Source organism: Emys orbicularis, chromosome 4 (assembly GCF_028017835.1).
Source record: "Emys orbicularis isolate rEmyOrb1 chromosome 4, rEmyOrb1.hap1, whole genome shotgun sequence".
NCBI classification, from domain to species: Eukaryota; Metazoa; Chordata; order Testudines; family Emydidae; genus Emys; species Emys orbicularis.
Window position 1 is genome coordinate 23,676,097 of NC_088686.1, and position 17,078 is coordinate 23,693,174.

At 47.6% G+C, this 17,078-nt stretch overlaps 1 protein-coding gene across 2 annotated transcripts in view; it reads right to left on the reverse strand.

The window, feature by feature from the left end:
* The window catches only part of PPP2R5C (protein phosphatase 2 regulatory subunit B'gamma), a 183,277-nt gene that overhangs the window by 23,692 nt on the left and 142,507 nt on the right, over nt 1-17,078 (reverse strand). For both annotated transcript variants that reach the window (XM_065402392.1, XM_065402393.1), the window contains one exon: nt 6,719-6,889. In XM_065402392.1, coding sequence (XP_065258464.1) covers nt 6,719-6,889 — 171 coding nt within the window. The remainder of the gene's footprint in view (nt 1-6,718; nt 6,890-17,078) is intronic.

The following is a 17,078-nucleotide window of genomic DNA, read 5'->3' on the forward strand; positions in this document are numbered from 1 at the left end:
GATTCTCTGGGCTGAAACCAGTAGGCCATTCATCCTGTCCGCTATTGCCAAGAAGAGCTGTGTGAATTTACTGAATGGCTTGCTCCTCTCAATGTAGAAGGCCAGGACACTTCTAACGCCGCTCCCTGCATTCCTCTGTGGTTTCGGGAAGAAAACTGGCAGGAAAATAGCCTGGTTACTATGAAGCTGCAAGACCACCTTTGGAAGTTGCTGGGTGGGGGCGCAGTTGAACCTTGTTCTTAAATAACATTGCATACAGTGTTTCTGAGATAAGGGCCCTAATTTCTGAGACCCTCCTGGCTGAGGTAATTGCTACAAGGAAGGCAACCTTCCAGAGAAATACGACAGAGGGCATGATGCTAGCAGCTCGAAAGGAGGGCTAGTGAGTCTGGATAGGACCAGGTTAAGACCCACAGTAGAATCGGTTCACAAATTTGAGGGTAAAGTCTCTCTACCCCTTTAAGGAAGTGAATGGACATCTCATGCGAGAAGACCGACCTACCATCCACTGAAGGGTGGAAGACTGAGATTGCCACTAGATGTACCTTGATAGATGTGAGGGCCAGACCCTGTTGCTTAAGATGGAGCAGGTATTCCAGCACAGCTGAAGGGATGATTGAGTCGGCGAGAGACCTCGTTGAGAAGACCACACCAAGAAACGCTTCCATTTGGCTAGGTAAGTAGCTTTAGTGGACAGTACCTAGCAAGATCTGGTGAACTTGCTCTGAACAGGCCTATTCCTCCGGGTTCAACCATGTAGCATCCACGTGGTCAGGTGAAGGGCCCTCAGGTTTGGGTGGAGTAAACCGCTGTGGTCTTGTGAGATCAGATCCAGGTGGGGTGGGAGCAACAGCGGCAGTGCTACTGACAGGTCCAGCAGCATGCTGAACCAATGTTGTCGCAGCCACACAGGAGCTATAAGGATAATCCTTGCCTTTTTTCGCTTGACTTTTAGAAGGTCCTTGTGTACTAGAAGTGGAGGAAACACATAGAATAGGACCTCTGTCCATAGAAGCAGGAAGGCATCTGAGAACCTGGGCTGTGATCAGTAATGAGAAAAACTGCTGACATTTTTTGTTCTGCCTGGTTGCAAACAGGTCTACCTGGGGAGACCTCCACCTCTGGAAGATGGATCTCGTCACCTCTGGGTGAAGGGACCATTCATGATGAGAGGAAAAAGACCTGCTGACGTGATCTGCAAGGGTATTCCAGGCTCCTGGAAGATGGCAAGCCTTGAGGTGAAATGAGTGTTTCATACAGAAGTCCCACAGATCAATGGCCTCCTGGCACAGGGTAAAGAAGCACGCTCCTCCCTCTCTGTTGATGTAAAACATGGCTGCCACATTGTCCATAAGCACTCGCACAACTTTGTCCGTGATCTGGGAAAGGAAAACTTGGCAAGCTAAGCGGACCACTCTGAGCTCTCTGACATTTATGCGTAAGGAGAGCTCTTCCAGGAACCACAGGCCCTGAGTCCTGAGGTGAGCTCCCCAACCTAGATCGGATGCATCTGAAATGAAAGATACTGAAGGCTAGGGGGAGGGGTTTGTAAGAAGGAAAGGCCTGCAGCCACCGATCGGGGATCCTTCACCAGTCAAGGGAGACGAGGACTGGGGCGGGAACTGTAAGCACCGGGCCAACCAAGCATGCAGGGTGTCTGAGGTGTGGCCTTGTGTGCCGTACCATGTAAGTGCACACAGCCATGTGTCCCAAAAGTTTGAGGGAAAATGGGGCTGTCGTTATGGGGTGGGCCTTAACCTTGGATATCAGAGCCGATATTGTCTGGAATCGAGCTTCTGGAAGGAAGGCTCTGGCCTGGGTCGAGTCTAGTACTGCTTTGATAAACGCTATTCTCTGGATGGGAATGAGAGTCGACTTTTGCTGGTTTAACAGCAGGCCCAGTGCACTGAAGGTGGCTTGGACCAGGCTGATGCTGTTCTTCAGTTGAGCCTCTGAACGGCACTTGATCAGCCAGTTGTCGGGGTACAGGTAAACTCTGACACCTTGCCTTCTGAAGAAGGCCACTACCACCACCATTCCGTGAAAACCTGAGAGGCTGCTGACAGACCACAGGGGAGGACAGTGAATTGGTAATCGGTTTGGTTTATGATACATCTGAGGAACCTTCTGTGGCCTTGGAAGATGGAAATGTGGAAATAGGCATATTTCAAGTTGAGAGCAGCATACCATTCAAGTTGGATCCAATGAGGGAATAATGGAGGCCAGGGAGACCATGCAGAACTTCAGTTTCTTGAGATAACTGTTGCGGCGATGCAGGTCCAGGATGGGTTGAAGACCCCCCTTTGGCCTTCAGGATTAGGAAATATTAGGAGTAAAACCCCTTCCCTCTCAAGTTCTGCTGCACCTTTTCCACAGTCCCTACTTGCAGGAGGGATTGGACCTCTTGTGCTAGAGGTTACTTGTGAGAAGGGTCCCTAAAGAGGGATGGGGGGTGGTGGAAGAAAACTGAAGGGTGTAATCTTCCCCCACCGTACTCAGCATGCAGTGGCCTCAGGTGATGAGGGATCATGCCAGGCTGAAGTGGTAGAGTCGGTCTGAAAACAAAAGGGGGGCAGAATCCGATGCGGGAATTGATATAATGCTCTCAGGCGTGCCTTCAAAAGTTCTGTTTTGGGCCTCTTGGATATCTGTGTGACCCTGGTAGGAGGTTGAGGTAGAGTGGGCAGTTGTCTATGCTTGTAACTCCTGCGCCGTTTCTTGAACAGGTCCTGTAAAGGCAGTGGAGCCAAGAATCGGGCCAGTTGCTGGGGCTAAGGACTGAGGCCAGGAGCATCACCTCATGACCACTGAGGAAGTCATTGTTCTGGCTTTGTGCCAGCTGCACCTAGACCTGCTTGGAGTGAGGCCCTGGCTATGGTTTTCCCTTCCTCTCTCAGGGTAGAAAACTCTTGCCTGGAGTCCTGAGGCAGTGAATCTTTAAACTTTGCCGTAGAGTCCCAAATATTGTAATCATACCTCCCCAGCAAGGCTTGTTGGTTGGAAATATGAAGCTGTAACCCACCCGTTGAATAAATTTTTCTACCAAATAGAGAAACTAGACCTGTCCTCTTCCTTGGGGGGGGGGGGGGAGAGGGGGAGGAGTAGCACCTGACTGGCCTTGCCTGTCCCTCTCATTGGCCACTGTGACCACAATGGACCCAGGAAGAGGGTGAGAGTACAAGCATTCGTACCCCTTGGCAGGCACATAGTACTTCTTCTCTGCCCTCTTTGAAGTGGGAGGGAAAGAAGATGGTGTCTGCCATAAATACCTGACAAGACCCATATCAGCCTTGTTGAGGGGTAGGGCAACCTTTGATGGGGCCTTTTTAGAAGCTCCTGGTGGACTCTAAAGTCATCCTGTGGCACCGCGCCACTTGGTCCCGAGATGACTTCAACTGGGGAGGAGGAGGAAGAGGCCTGAACCTCTTCTTCTTTGGCCCCGATTATGTCCCCCTGCCCTAAGTCTTGCATGTCAGTACTGGGCTTGGAACCAGCATCTGGATCAGGTGCCAGATGTGTGGTGGAGGAGCCCTCCTCTCAGACACTACCAAGTAGGAATGGCTGGACGGTGGTCCTGGTACCGGGGGAAAGCCCCACATTTGCCCGAATGGCCACTAGACCTGCGTAAGCCACTGTCCTCTGGGCCAGGTCCCTGTGGGGGAGCATGCACCAAGATCTGGCGGGATGTAGGATGGGTGGGGGCAGCAGCTCTTAGGCTGAGTGTAGGGTTTCACCTCCAACTCAGAGTCCTTCTGAGGAGGCCAATGGAGTGGGGGAGGGGCGGTACCCCATCACTTCTGCCAGTTGGTGACGAGGGTCCAGGGATCAGTGCCAGATCAGGGAAGTCCTCATCAATGACATGAGGGCTGGTTTGGCTCTGGTCGGTACCAAAGGCCCTGGAGCTGGGTATGAGCTCGGGGCCCCATGCTCCATTCTGCTTCACACACTCGTTGGGAGCCAGTGGTTGACCCATCGGGATTGGCAGTACTGGGAGTGTCAGTAGGTCCCTTCCTGGCCGCAGCAAAGGCCTCCGGGGTGGAAGGCACTGCTATCCCACTAGCGCCACAATGACTTCCAGGTGTCAGCGGGTGGTCCAGCACTGGACTCAACAGCACCCGTGACATGAGCAAGCACTCGAAGAAGAACTGGTTAGTTAAATTTAATCTTCAGAAAGTGTTATAATTTTGTTTTACCTGTAACCATTTGTCTCCAATATTCTCACTCTATCACTTGAATCTCTGTTCTTTGATGATAAACTCATTCTTGTTTTCACTAAAGATATATCCAAGTGCTGTACGTTAAGTACGGTAATCCTGAGTTGAATCTTACAAGCTGGGACATACTATTCCTGTGAGTACAGCAGATCTAAAAGCTTTGTGACTGTTTGGTGGATCATGAGCTGAGCACTCCAGAGGGACACTTGGAGGACTTGGGGGTTCGTGTTTGTCTATTGCTAACCTCTACAAAAAAAAGCAAGGCCTGAAACTACTGGGGCCATGCATTTTGTAAATACTCGCGGGGCCAAGGAGAGGCCAAAGTGTAGCACCGTGAATTGGAAGTGACGCTGGCCCACCATAAAACCGAGGAATTTTCTGTGTCCTTGGAAGATGGAAATATGGAAGTAAGCGACTTTCAAGTCGAGAGCAGCGTACCAGTCTCCCGGATCCAGGGAGGGGATGACGGAGGCCAGAGAAGCCATGTGAAACTTCAACTTCTCGAGATATTTGTTGAGTCGCCGCAAGTCCAGAATGGGTCTTAGGCCCACTTTTGCCTTTGGGATTAGGAAATAGGAGTAGAACCCTTTCCCCTTCATTTCCCGAGGGATCTCCTCCACTGCCCCCCAGCTGCAGGAGGCTGTCTACCTCCTTAATGAGGAGTTTCACATGAGAAGCATCCCTAAAGAGGGAAGGGGGTTAGGGGTAGTGGTGGCCGAGAATTGGAGGGTGTATCCCACCGATACAATTTCTAACACCCAGCGATCCGAGGTAACCCGTGACCAGGCTGAACGGTAGGGACGAAGACAGTTGAGGAAAGGATGAGGCGGATCTGGGAAGTTGACTGGGGCATCGCTCTCGAGCACACCCTCAAAATGCATGCTTCTGGCCCCCATGATGTTTCACCGGGCCAGGTTGTGCAGGTGAACAGGAGAAGGAAGGGTGGCGACGACTAAAACTCGTGTCCTTATTCCTTCTCCTTGCAGACCCCTGTCGAGACTGTCAAGGCCTTAGTGCCGGGGGCATCTGGAACTGTTTAGTCACCAACTGAGGCGTATGCAACCCCAGTGAGCCTGAGTGTCCTTCAATCTGTGGAGCTCACATCCATCTGTTCTGCAAAGAGTACAATCCCATCAAATGGTAAATCATGGACAGGCCTGCGGACTGAAGTCAGGAACAGCGCCTCATGGCCATCGCTGAGGCGACCACTCTGGCTGCTGAATTGGCCACATCCCATGCCATTTGGAGGGAACACCAAGCTGCAATAGTACCCTCCTCAACAAGGGCCCTGAATTTTTGGGCCACATCCTGGGGCATGGAGTCCTTGAACTCATGGAGGGAGTCCCATAAGTTGAAGTTATATCTCCCCAAAAGAGCCTGGTGGTTTGCGACTCTGAACTGGAGACTGGCCGTGGAATACATTTTCCTTCCGAAAATGTCCCGTCTCTTGGCCTCCTTATTTTGGGTGGTGGAATAGATTGCCTTGCTTGTCTGTCTTGTTGGCCGCAGAAACTACCAACGACCTTGGGGGCGGGTGAGCGTACAAATATTCGAACCCCTTGGCTGGGACGAAATACTTCTTTTCAACCCTCTTGGAGGTGGGTGTAATTGAGGACGGGGTTTGCCAGAAGGCTTTGGCGATCTTTAGAATCCCTTCGTGCACGTGCGGGGGTAGATGCAGAGAGCACAATAAACAAAGTGTCTGATTGCTCCGCCATCTCTTCCACCTCTAGGCCTAAGTTAGTGGCCACCCTTTGGAGCAGGGCTTGGTGCTCCTTAAAATTGTCCAGTGGGCTAATGCGAGAGGGCCCCACCATAGCCTCATCTGTAGAGGATGATGATGATAGGACCACTGAGGGAGGGCCCGGGGCATCATTCCCCGGGGTAAAAGGGGGTCTTGGGCTGGGCACCTGCCCTTCCGCACCAGCATCTGCTTGCACTTTGCGCACTAAGCCCAGTGCCATCGGTGCCACCTGATGCTTGTCTGATGCGGTGACCGACGATTGGTGCAAAGGGGGCATCGGCATAACCAGCATGCCCCAGGCATTCCAGTAAGGCCATTGTGCTGGCCACTGGCCCTGCTGCCAGGACGGCATCACAGAGGTGGACGCAGCCTCAGAAGCTCAGTCGCGATGGAGCTGTCTCGGTGAGAGGCTGAACTCCCCTGCCACAACACTCCCAAGAGCCTAGACCATGTTGTGGGTGGAAAGCTGAAGATCCTCAGCTTATGGTCATGAACAGGTACCTCTACTGCGCTGACAGAGAGGCAAGGGGCAGGAAGTTGGGTGCAACAACCACTAAGTTGCCTGGCCCTCTGAGCTCCCTATCACGGGCTCACTAAAGTTAGGCATCCAACTATGTGCTATTTTTTCAGCATTTTTAACCTACTAAAATCAGTTATTTTAAAGAAGTTTAGTACATATATATCTAAAACTATCAATTCACTAACAATGTAAAAATCCCAAACTGAAGATCTGGTTTTATGAGTTCCTTGAAGTACAGACCTGGAAGTGTGGACTGGACACACATTTGGCTAGCTGTCTGAAAAGAGGCTCCATAACCTTTACAAATTCAGATGGTTCAATGACATCTAAAATTTCCTCTAGTTCATTTAAAAACATGACTTCTTTTGGACTGTGAGTCTTTGGCCAGTATTTGAGCAGTGCCATCACCACCTGTAAAAAGAAAATTTGCAGGAAAAAATTAATGCACAATTTTCATAGCAACATTTTAAATATTTGACTTCCATTTTTGCAGGAATTGTCATTGTAAACAAGTACTTTTGTTACTGTATTAATGAAGTATAAGGAGTCTGGTTATTTACCTTATACAGTAAATGGAGTTCTTTGAGATGTTTGATCCCTATGTATATTCCACTCAAGATGCGCATGTGTGCCATGTGCCTGAGACCAGAAGTTTTTTCGCTAGCAGTGTCTGTTTGTCCACAGCTACACCCTTGTCCTCCTCATGCTCCAAACTGAGGATTTAACGGGACTTTCTACTTCCTTCGCTACTGCAAATAAGCTTAGGATAACAATCCAAAACAGAGGGGAGGGAGGGCAGGGACCGCACACCTTGAAGAACTCCAGTTACTGTACAAACACTTTCTTCTTTGAGTGATGGTCTTTATATGTATTCCACTTGAGGTGACTCACAAGAAGGGTGTGAGGACCCTGCTGTACTACAGATTGGAACTGCTCTGCTACGAAGGACGCATCTGCTGTAGAAGCTTGAACCAGGGTATGCACTGACCCCACATTGCCACTCTACAGATCTCCATAAGAGGGACATCTCGAAGTGCAGTGGAACCCAGGGCAGAGGGAGGGACTAAGTTCCCCTACAGCCTTACCAGAAAGACTAGAGGGAAGACCCCAAACACAAGGGGACAGAAGGACCATCAGGTCTGGACCAGGGTTGCCGACTTGGTGTGAGGTCTTGGGACTACTTGGTAAAAACTCTGGCTTACCCTGAAACGGGTGAGACTGAAGGTGACCCAGCCTGAGAACTGAGTCACATGACAAAAGAGGAAGTTACTTACATGTAAATGGAGGTTCTTTGAGATGGGTGGTCCCTATCTATATACCACAGTGGCTTATGCACACGCACCATGCGCCCAGAGTCGGAGAATTTAAAAGTAGTGTCTGGTCCATGCATGTGCCCTGGTTTGCCTCATGCCTCCGACCGAGGAAATAAAGGGAGAGGCAGACCGACCGACCGACCACCACTTCAGTTCCTTCTCCAGTTCGAATCAGACAAGATTCAAAGCAGAGGGCGGGTAGTGGAATACAGATAGGGACCACACATCTTGAAGAACCTCCAGTTACAAGTAAGTAACCTCCTCTTCTTCTTTGAGTAATGGCCCTATTGTATTCCACTGTGAGTGACTGACAAGCAGTACATAAGTAGGAGGAAGGCTCAAGGATGAGGACAGCAGGGCTGAACAGAGAACTGTCAATCCAAAGGAGGCATCAGCAGCTGAGTCCTGTACCGGGACTTGCAAACATGTGGATGGAGCGCCACATGGCTCCAGGAGGGGTATGTCCTGAAGAGACACAACATTTGTTGCTTAAGCTCTAGTGGAATGAGCTCGTATCTCTGTAGGGGGAGGGCGGTTCAAGAGCTGACAGAGTAGAATGCAACCAGATATCCATTTGGAAATTCTCTCGGTGAAGATGGCATGCCCCCTGATTCTCTCTGCTAGAGTGACAAACAGTCTCTGGGACTTCCTGACTGGTTTTGATCTCTGCAGGTAAAAGGCCAAGGCTTGTCAAACATCAAGAGAGTGGAGTCTACATTTTTCTGCATATGCGTGCAATATGGGGAAGAATAAAGGTTAGTGAATAAATTGGTTAAGGTGAAATTCCAAAACCACTTTAGGGATAAATTTGGGGCATAGGTGTAAAGAAACGATCTTTGTGGAACAGAGTGTTTGGAGGGTCTGCCATCACTGCTCTGAATTCACTAACCCTCCTCGCTAATGTGATGGCTACAAGGAAGGCGACCTTCATGGAGAGGAGAAACATGGGGCAAGTAGCTAAAGGGGAGCCTGGTCAGTACCAAAAGAACAAGATTCATGTCTCCTTGGGGCACAATCTTTTGAGGAGTGGGAAAGTTCTTATCAGGCCTTTCCAGAGTCAACTGGCTAGCCAGTGTGTGAAAATAGAGTAGCCTTCAGTAGTGGATGGAATGCACTGATCGCCACTAAGCGGACTTGCAAAGAGCTGAGGGAGAGTCCTGATGTCTTCAAAAGATAGGATCTAGTCTAGAATGAGTGGAATATCCATAGCTTCTGGTAGAATGCCTCTTTGTTGTTTCCAGGACGAGAAGCATTTCCATTTAGCTAGGTAACATTTCCTAGTCGAATCCTTTCTGCTATTGCAGAAGATGTCTCACATGGCTGAAGAGCATGCACGTTCTAGGTATGATGGCTATCCAAATACCACGCCCTGAGGTGGAGTGGTTGTGGATTGGGGTGTTTGATCCTCTCATTGCACTGGGTCAGAAGCTCGGGGAACTAGAACTGTCAGGGCCAGAAAGGGGTGATCAGGATGACTGTCACCCTGTTCTGCTGGAACTTGCGTAGCATTCATGGCAGAAGCGGCAGCGGAGGGAAGGCATAGTTGAACTGGTCTGACCAGGAAAGGAGAGCATCACCCTGGAAGTGGCAGCCTACGGTTCCTCTGGAGCAACACGTGATGCACTTGTTGGCCTGGGAAGTGAATAGATCTCTTGTTGGGGTTCCCCATCATGTGAAAACGTCATGCAGCACCATGTCATGAAGTTCCCACTTGTGGTCAATTGTAAAATGTTTGCTGAGGGAATCAGAGTGCATTCTGCGTCCCTGGAAGGTAGGCTGCAGATAGGGTCATCTGATTGCTGATGCACCAGTTCCAGAGATTGACTGCTTCTGCACACAGGGAGGCAGATCTCGCTCCCTTGCTTGCTGGTGTAAAAGACCATCCTAGCGTTGTCTGACATTATCAGGATGTGGTGAAAGCGAAAGAATGGAAGAAAGGATTCGCACACCTTCCTTACTGCCCATAATTCCAGGACACTGATGTGAATTCTGTACTCTCAAGATGTCCAGGCTCCTTGTGCTGTGTGGTTGCCCATATAGGCTCCCCAACCTAGCAGGGAAACATCCATAATGATTGTCTTGGCCAGCAAAGAGGGGAGAAAGAGAGTCCCCACGCATATGTGATGAGGATTTGTCCACCACAGAAGGGAGGATGGTATCTTGGCAGGAACTGTCAGTGTGAGATTCATGGAATGACAGCTTGGGGAGTGAACTGAATGTAGTCATACTCGAAGGTGGAGTCTTGCAAATGGAGTGACGTGCACAAAGCCATGTGGCCGAGTAGGGAGAGACACGTTTTGACTATTACCCAAGGGTTGCTTGCAATGTAAGCTATAATATCATTCATGGTCTGGAAATCGTGAGCAAGTTTGCCCCTGTGGTGATAGAATTCAAGGTTGCCCCAATGAAGTCCAAAGATTTCATGGGAGTAATACCAGATTTTTTAATGTTTACACTGACTCCCCAGTGAGGAAAAGAGGTGGAGCATCATCGATATTGACGTATAGGCTTTTTGGTGAGATTTGGTGGTGAGGAGCCAGTCGTCGAGGTATGGGAAAGTGAGGAGGCATGACATGTGATGTGAGCTGCTACCACTGAAAATACCTTGGTAAAGACTATGGGGGCGGTAGCTATTCTGAAGGATAGTACTGGAAATGGTCAGAGCCCACAATAAATCTGAGAAATTGTCTGTGGGCAGGAGCTGTGACCACATGCCATTTTTTCTAAAAATTGAATTATTGCTGCCTACATGACTGTGAAATTTGAGTTTGTGAATGAAGTGGTTGAGGTGGCGGAGGTCAAGGATTGGTTTCCACCCAGCCTTCTTGGATATGAGGAAGCAGGTCAAGTAAAACCTGTAACCTAATACTGTGGAGAAACACGCTCTATTGCTCCTTGCTGCTATAAGGAGTTCACCTCCTGAGCGAGAATACGGTCATGAGAGTGGTCCCCGAAGGGGGTTGGGAAGGGAAGTTTTGGATGAGGTAGCGTAGCAAACTCAATCATATAGCCAGCACCCACGTGTCCACCGTTATCACACTCCAGGTATTGAAAAAGAGTGCTAAGCGATACCCGGAGCACTGGAGTCAGGAGGTGTTGGGCTCAGCAATTCACGGCTCTCAGGCTTGGATCAAAAATATTACTGGGTTGCGGGGTGGGATTGGGATGTTGAGACCAGTATGGAAGGAACATGGAAGCAGGACTTTTGAATCTTCTGCCTTTTATGAGCTGGTTTGTAGGGTCTCTGATGGTAGAAGCGTTGAGCTCTATACCTTGATGGGGTTGATTGGCAATGTAACTTCCTCTTAAGGGAAGGTGTGTATACACCCAGTGATCGACGGGTAGCCCTAGAGTCCTTCAGGGTGTATAGGGACTCATCTGTATACTGATTGAAGAGGTGAGATTCATTGAAGGGGAGGTCCTCAATGGTATTCTGGGCCTCCCTGGAGAATGCTGAGGCTCAGAGCCAGGACACCCTTTGCATAAGAATGGTGGTAGCCATGGCTCTGAGGTTGCCTTGACTGCAGATTGGAGGGTGATTCTGGCTATTAACTTTCCTTCCTCTATTAGAGCTTGGAAATGAGAATGATCCTGCTGTGGGAGACTGTTGGCAAAGTCCTCAAACTTAGCATAGTTCAGAAATCATATTTAGCCAATAGTGCTTGATAGTTGACTATCGTGAACCGAAAATTGGAGGACAAGAAAACCTTCCTCCCCAGTAGATTTACATGTTTATCCTCCTTGCCTGCAGGAGTAGATCTGGGGTGTTGTTGCCTGAACCCTTCTAAAGTGGCCTGAACCACCACCGAATTGGGAGCTGGGTGAGAGAATAAGAATTCTGAACCCTTAGCCAGGACATCTCTCCGTCCTTTTTGGGGTAGGAGTGCAGGTGGCAAGGGTGTACCACATTGTTCTAGCCAGCTCCAATATGGCCTCATTTACAGGGAGGGCTATTCCTATAGGTCTAGAGGTGTGGAGGATGTCAAAGAGCTTGTGCTGGAGTCCCCTGTAGCCTAATCTAACCGTAAAAGATACTTAAAACTACTAAATCTATAAAAGTTATTAAAAACTATGAATTATTTAATTAATATTGTTTTTCAGAACGACGTCAAAGCTGAGGATACTAAAGGTTTCAACCTGGACCATGCAGCTGTGAGGAGACCTGAAGAGGTGGTTGGTTCACCCCGCCCTTTATCGCCGTAATCGAAGGCACAAGGCAAGCAAGGGCACATGTGCGGACCAACAGACACTACTTTCAAATTCTCTGACTCCGGGCATATGATGCGCATGTGTAACCCACAGTGGAAAACAACAGGGACCATCGCTCAAGGAAGAAGGGAACCACCAGCAGACCAGGGTCAGCAGGACTAAAGAGAAAAAACCCTGCAACACTGCACCTAGCCACAAGGTGGCATAGCAGTTGGCAAGTCATTTTGCCACATGAGGGGGAGGGAGAGGACGAGGGGGTCCTGACAGGCTGGGGTCAGACTACGGACTCGTTGAACAATCAATCAGGAATCTCCTAAAACTGCACTCTTATGGATTGATAGTCTTGGTGGGAGGACGGACAGATATTACACTTGGAGGGGGTATGAGCTTTCCTGGGTCAAAACAAGCAAGCGTCATGGTCATTGCCTACCAGGAAGACTCGGGAGCAGACCATGCAGATCTTGAATTCTGAGGTCTTGGTCATACTAGGCATCCCATACAGTGGTGAGGGGGCACCTCAGGCCCCTGGACTCTAAAACTAACTCTAAACTTTCAAACTTATCTAAGAACAGGTAAAACTATTTACACTAGACAAAGAATGCTAGATAAAGCAGTGGACACTGAAGAGTTAGGGTTCAGACTATGGGTGGTAGAAAGGTACTGGACTAGCAGTCGTTCCACACATCCCCTAATAACCTTGGTTCAGAGCACAAGGAGGACAAAGGTGCAGGCATGGTCCGACAGACACTGCTAGTGAAAAATCTTCTGGTCTCAGGCACATAAAACCATATGTACACGTTGAGTGGACTACACATAGAGACCATCACTTGAAGAAGAACCGAAGGAGTCTTGTCCCAAACAGTCAGTGATCAGGCATGTTGCTGCGTCATGGAAATTATTATTCCCAGACTAACACTTGTTACTCAGCTGTGAAGGTTAAAAAGTGCTACTCCAAACATGAACAGTTACAGACATTTAAAAGAATAGTGTGAAAGTCATCATCAAAGGGTAAAGTAAGTAATTCTGATGCCAAACAATCATTAATACACTCATAAGCTGGAAATTTCTGTCTGTGCAATACTAACATAACTGGCTCCAATCTTTGCTTTTTTGTTGCTTTCATACCTAGGACCTGATCCTGAAAACCCTTATTCATGCGATTCCAAGATGAGGCCTCTAAATTGTAAGATGTTATTTTTGGATAAAAGACATAAGAAGTTCACAGGTGACTGCTGTGAATATACATGTGACTTTTCAATGCCAAAACTGATAAAACTATATTATTATCACCGCCATCTCATATCTTCCTTTCATCATACTCATCAAAGGTTTAGGCAGGCCATAAAACATGTAAGATAAAACCATAAATTTGGAAAATACTGTTTTTTTGGGGGAAGATTATACACAAAGACTGAATTTTTAATACTTATAGAATTGTTGGCACATTAATTATATCAGCTCTTGTAACAGTTACAGGCACCTTCTAAAACTTAAAAGAGTCTCAAAGAACAGGAACGATGGGTTTCTGCATGTGTTGCTTCAGTTAGGACGTAGGGTAGTTTGCTCAAGCCTTTTTGATGAAGAATAATGCATTCTAATGATTTTGATCACTAAATAATGAGATGAATGCTTTTATTATGGATGAAGATTTTTTTCTGATGTTTCTGTCTCCAATCATCAATAAAGAGGCACAGTTCAGATTTTTTCAGTCTGTGGCAGTATGTTAATGAATTATGTATTAAGTTTGGTGTTAGAAATTATTTTCTTAATATTAGCTAAGGGTTTTCATGTTATTAGAGGTTTGTTTTCAACTAATGTGCAATTATACATGACTAGAATAGCGTTCCTCAACGTCAAATGTTAGATAATCTCTTTGGGAATTTCCACTTTTTTTTTTTTTTTTTTTATAACTAATAAGTTTCTACATTTGTATTTTGTAATTTAATATAAAAAAAGTATGGCAAAGTGTGTGAGGTGGAAGGAGAGGAGCAACACATTTTTTTTGCCTGTGTGACAGAGAATAGGATAGTAGCTGAGCCAGCACTCTGGTCACTGCAACTCTAATTAATTAATTAATTAATTCTAGAGCAGATCTTATTAAGAAGAGCTGTGCCTAACTGATGGGCTGAGGAGAACTAAGAGACTAACTAGGCCATCAGACCGATGATACAAAAGGCACAGGAAAGAAGTGGGAAAAGAGGGAAGGAGAACGAGAAAGGGAGAGAAATTGCTCTCCCTGCTTGCCTCAGGTGCAGAGGGCTCCCCAAGACTGTAGGGGTGAGGCTATATAGTGCATAAGGGTGGTGGAAAATAATATTGTAAATAAATGGCACCAGGTGTTTTATTAGCAAAAAGGTCTGAAAGCTGTTTGTGGACTTCAACGGAGGCAGGAGCGAGTGGGCCCTGCCACAGGATAGCACCCTAGAAACAACTACTGCTTTGCCACCCTCAATCTCTGCTATTCATATCTACAGATATCAATGAGAAACACAGCTGTGCTTCATTTAAAAACTTGCTTTCTTTCCCCTCTGCCCTTTATTTCATTCTGCATATTTTGACCTTTCTAAAAATAAACAGCAAATTTAAAATATTTCTATCTTCTCCACTTATCTTTTCCTCATCAGATTTCTCTCCTCTGCTACCTCCTATTCTTATCTAAGTTTATTTCTTTTTCACTATAGTATATTTTGCCATTTTGCACTGCATTTAGTTTTATCAGTATATATTTTAACTTCATTTCTTCACAAGGTTCTATTTACCCTGTGCATATATTCTCTGTCTCTCTCCCCTTCCCTTTCTGCATCACAGTCCCCTCTCCAGTTCCACCTCTCCTCTCCCTTCTAGCTTTAGTTTCCCTCTCCAGTTCCTGCTGCAATTAGATAATAGTAGCAAATACTATGTGGAAGTATTCTGCATAAGGATAAAGATGCCCAATACTTCTCTCCTGGGAAATGCCTCATAAATTAAAACCTTCAATTTCTAAATATTAAGAAAACCATTTGTGTGTGCTGAGATTGCATGGCCAAAAAACCATGAGACTAAGGGGAAAAATAATTTTTGACAAATTCTGACAAATAATTTTTGACAAACATCTTTAAGCTTGTACTTACCAAAGTATCAGAAAATATTCATACTAAATTTTAAGAATAAAAATTTGCCAACAAATTGTTTATTTCAAGCAAAAGTTAACAAGAGGGTAGACCTCTTTTGAGCTGAGCTTACCAGCTGAGCCAAATTGCCTAAAGATTTTTTTTTAGTGTGGTTAAATATTCACTAGAGAGAGAGTGTATGCACCATAGATTGTTAGTATTACATAAAATTGGGCCATTACTATTAGTGTGGATGGAGTAATATCTTTTCAAAATTAACATACATAACAGAAAAATAGGCGTTTTTGTACTGTACAATGAGTAAAAAACAGTTGCCCACCTTTTGTAACTGTTGTTAAGATGTGTTTCTCACGTCCATTCCATTGTAGGTGTGTGCGCGCCCACATGTGCGGTCGGAGACTTTTGCCTTAGTGGTAGTTGTAGGGCCGACTATGGCGCCCATTGGAGTGACACACTCATGCCGCGGTATATCAGGCACTGCTAGCCCTGCGCCCTCTCAGTTCCTTCTTGCCAACAACTCCGACAGAGGGTCAGGAGGGCAGGTAATGGAATGGACATGAGCAACACATCTCAAAGAACAGCCATTACAAAAGGTGGGTAAACGTTTTTTCTTCTCCAAGTGCAGACATGTCGATTCCATTGTAGGTGACTCAAGCAGAATCCAAAGAGGTGGGCTCGGAGTTCACAAGATTGCAGATTGGAGTACTGCTCTGCTGAAACCAGCGTCATCTTGAGCTTGCTGGGTCAGCACATAGTGCAAAGCAAAGATGTGGACGGACGACCAGGTTGTGGCACAGCAAATTTCCTGGATCGGCACCTGAGCAAGGAAGGCTGCCGATGACACCTGCGCCCTAGTCAAGTAAGCTGTCATGATCGCCGGCAGGGGCACTTTCGCCAGCTCATAGTAGTAGCGGATGCAGGCCATGATCCAGGATGAGATTCTCTGGGTGGACTTACGGAACAGCTTTGTTCTATCTATGTAGAAGGCCAGCGCCCATCTGATGTCCAGGGTATGCAGCCTGTATTCCTCATCTGTTGTATGAGGCTTTCGACAAGGGCCTGGTAAGTATATGTCTTGACCAGCATGGAACTGGGACACGACCCTGGACAGAAAAGCCGGGTGTGGACGCAGCTGGACCTTTTCCTTATAGAAGGTACCTTATAGAAGGTATAAGGAGGTTCCGACATGAGTGCCCTGATCTCGGACACCCTACGCGCTGAAGTTATGGTGACCAAAAAGGAGACCTTCCAGGAGAGAAGCAGGAGGGAGCAGGAAGCCAAGGGCTCAAAGAGGGGCCCCATGAACCTCAACACCACAAGATTCAGGTCCCAAGGAGGGACCAGGTCCCGGACACGTGGGTAAAGGCACTCCAGACATTTCAGGAACCATGCCTTGAAACAGAGGGCAGAAGGTCAAAATGGCCGCCAGGTGTACCTTGACCAAAGATAGCAACAGTTCCTGGAGCCTAAGGTGCAGCAAATAGACCAGGATGTCTTGCAGTGGGGCCTCTTCTGGACGAATGCAGCAATCCAAGGCCCAACACAAGAACCGTTTCCACTTTGCCATGTAGGTAGCCCTGGTGGAGAGTTTCCTTCTGCCCAGCAGGACCTGCTGGACACCAGCAGAACACCGCCGTTCTTTCCCACTTAGCCATGCAGTACCCAGGCCATCAAGTGCAGTGCCTTCGTGTTTGGATGCAATAGATTGCTGTGGTTCTGGGACAGCAGATCTGGCCAAAGAGGTAGCTGCAGCGGGGTGGCTGCCAAAAGGCTCAGCAGCATGCCAAACCAGAGTTGACGAGGCCATGCTGGGGCTATGAGGATGACCATTGCTTTGTCTTGCTTCATCTTTAGCAAGATCGTGTGGATTAATGGTATCGGCAGGAAGGCGTATAGCAGCGCCCCCGACCTTGGGATCAGGAAGGTGTCCGACAGGGAGCCCTTGTCCCTGCCCTGCAGAGAACAAAA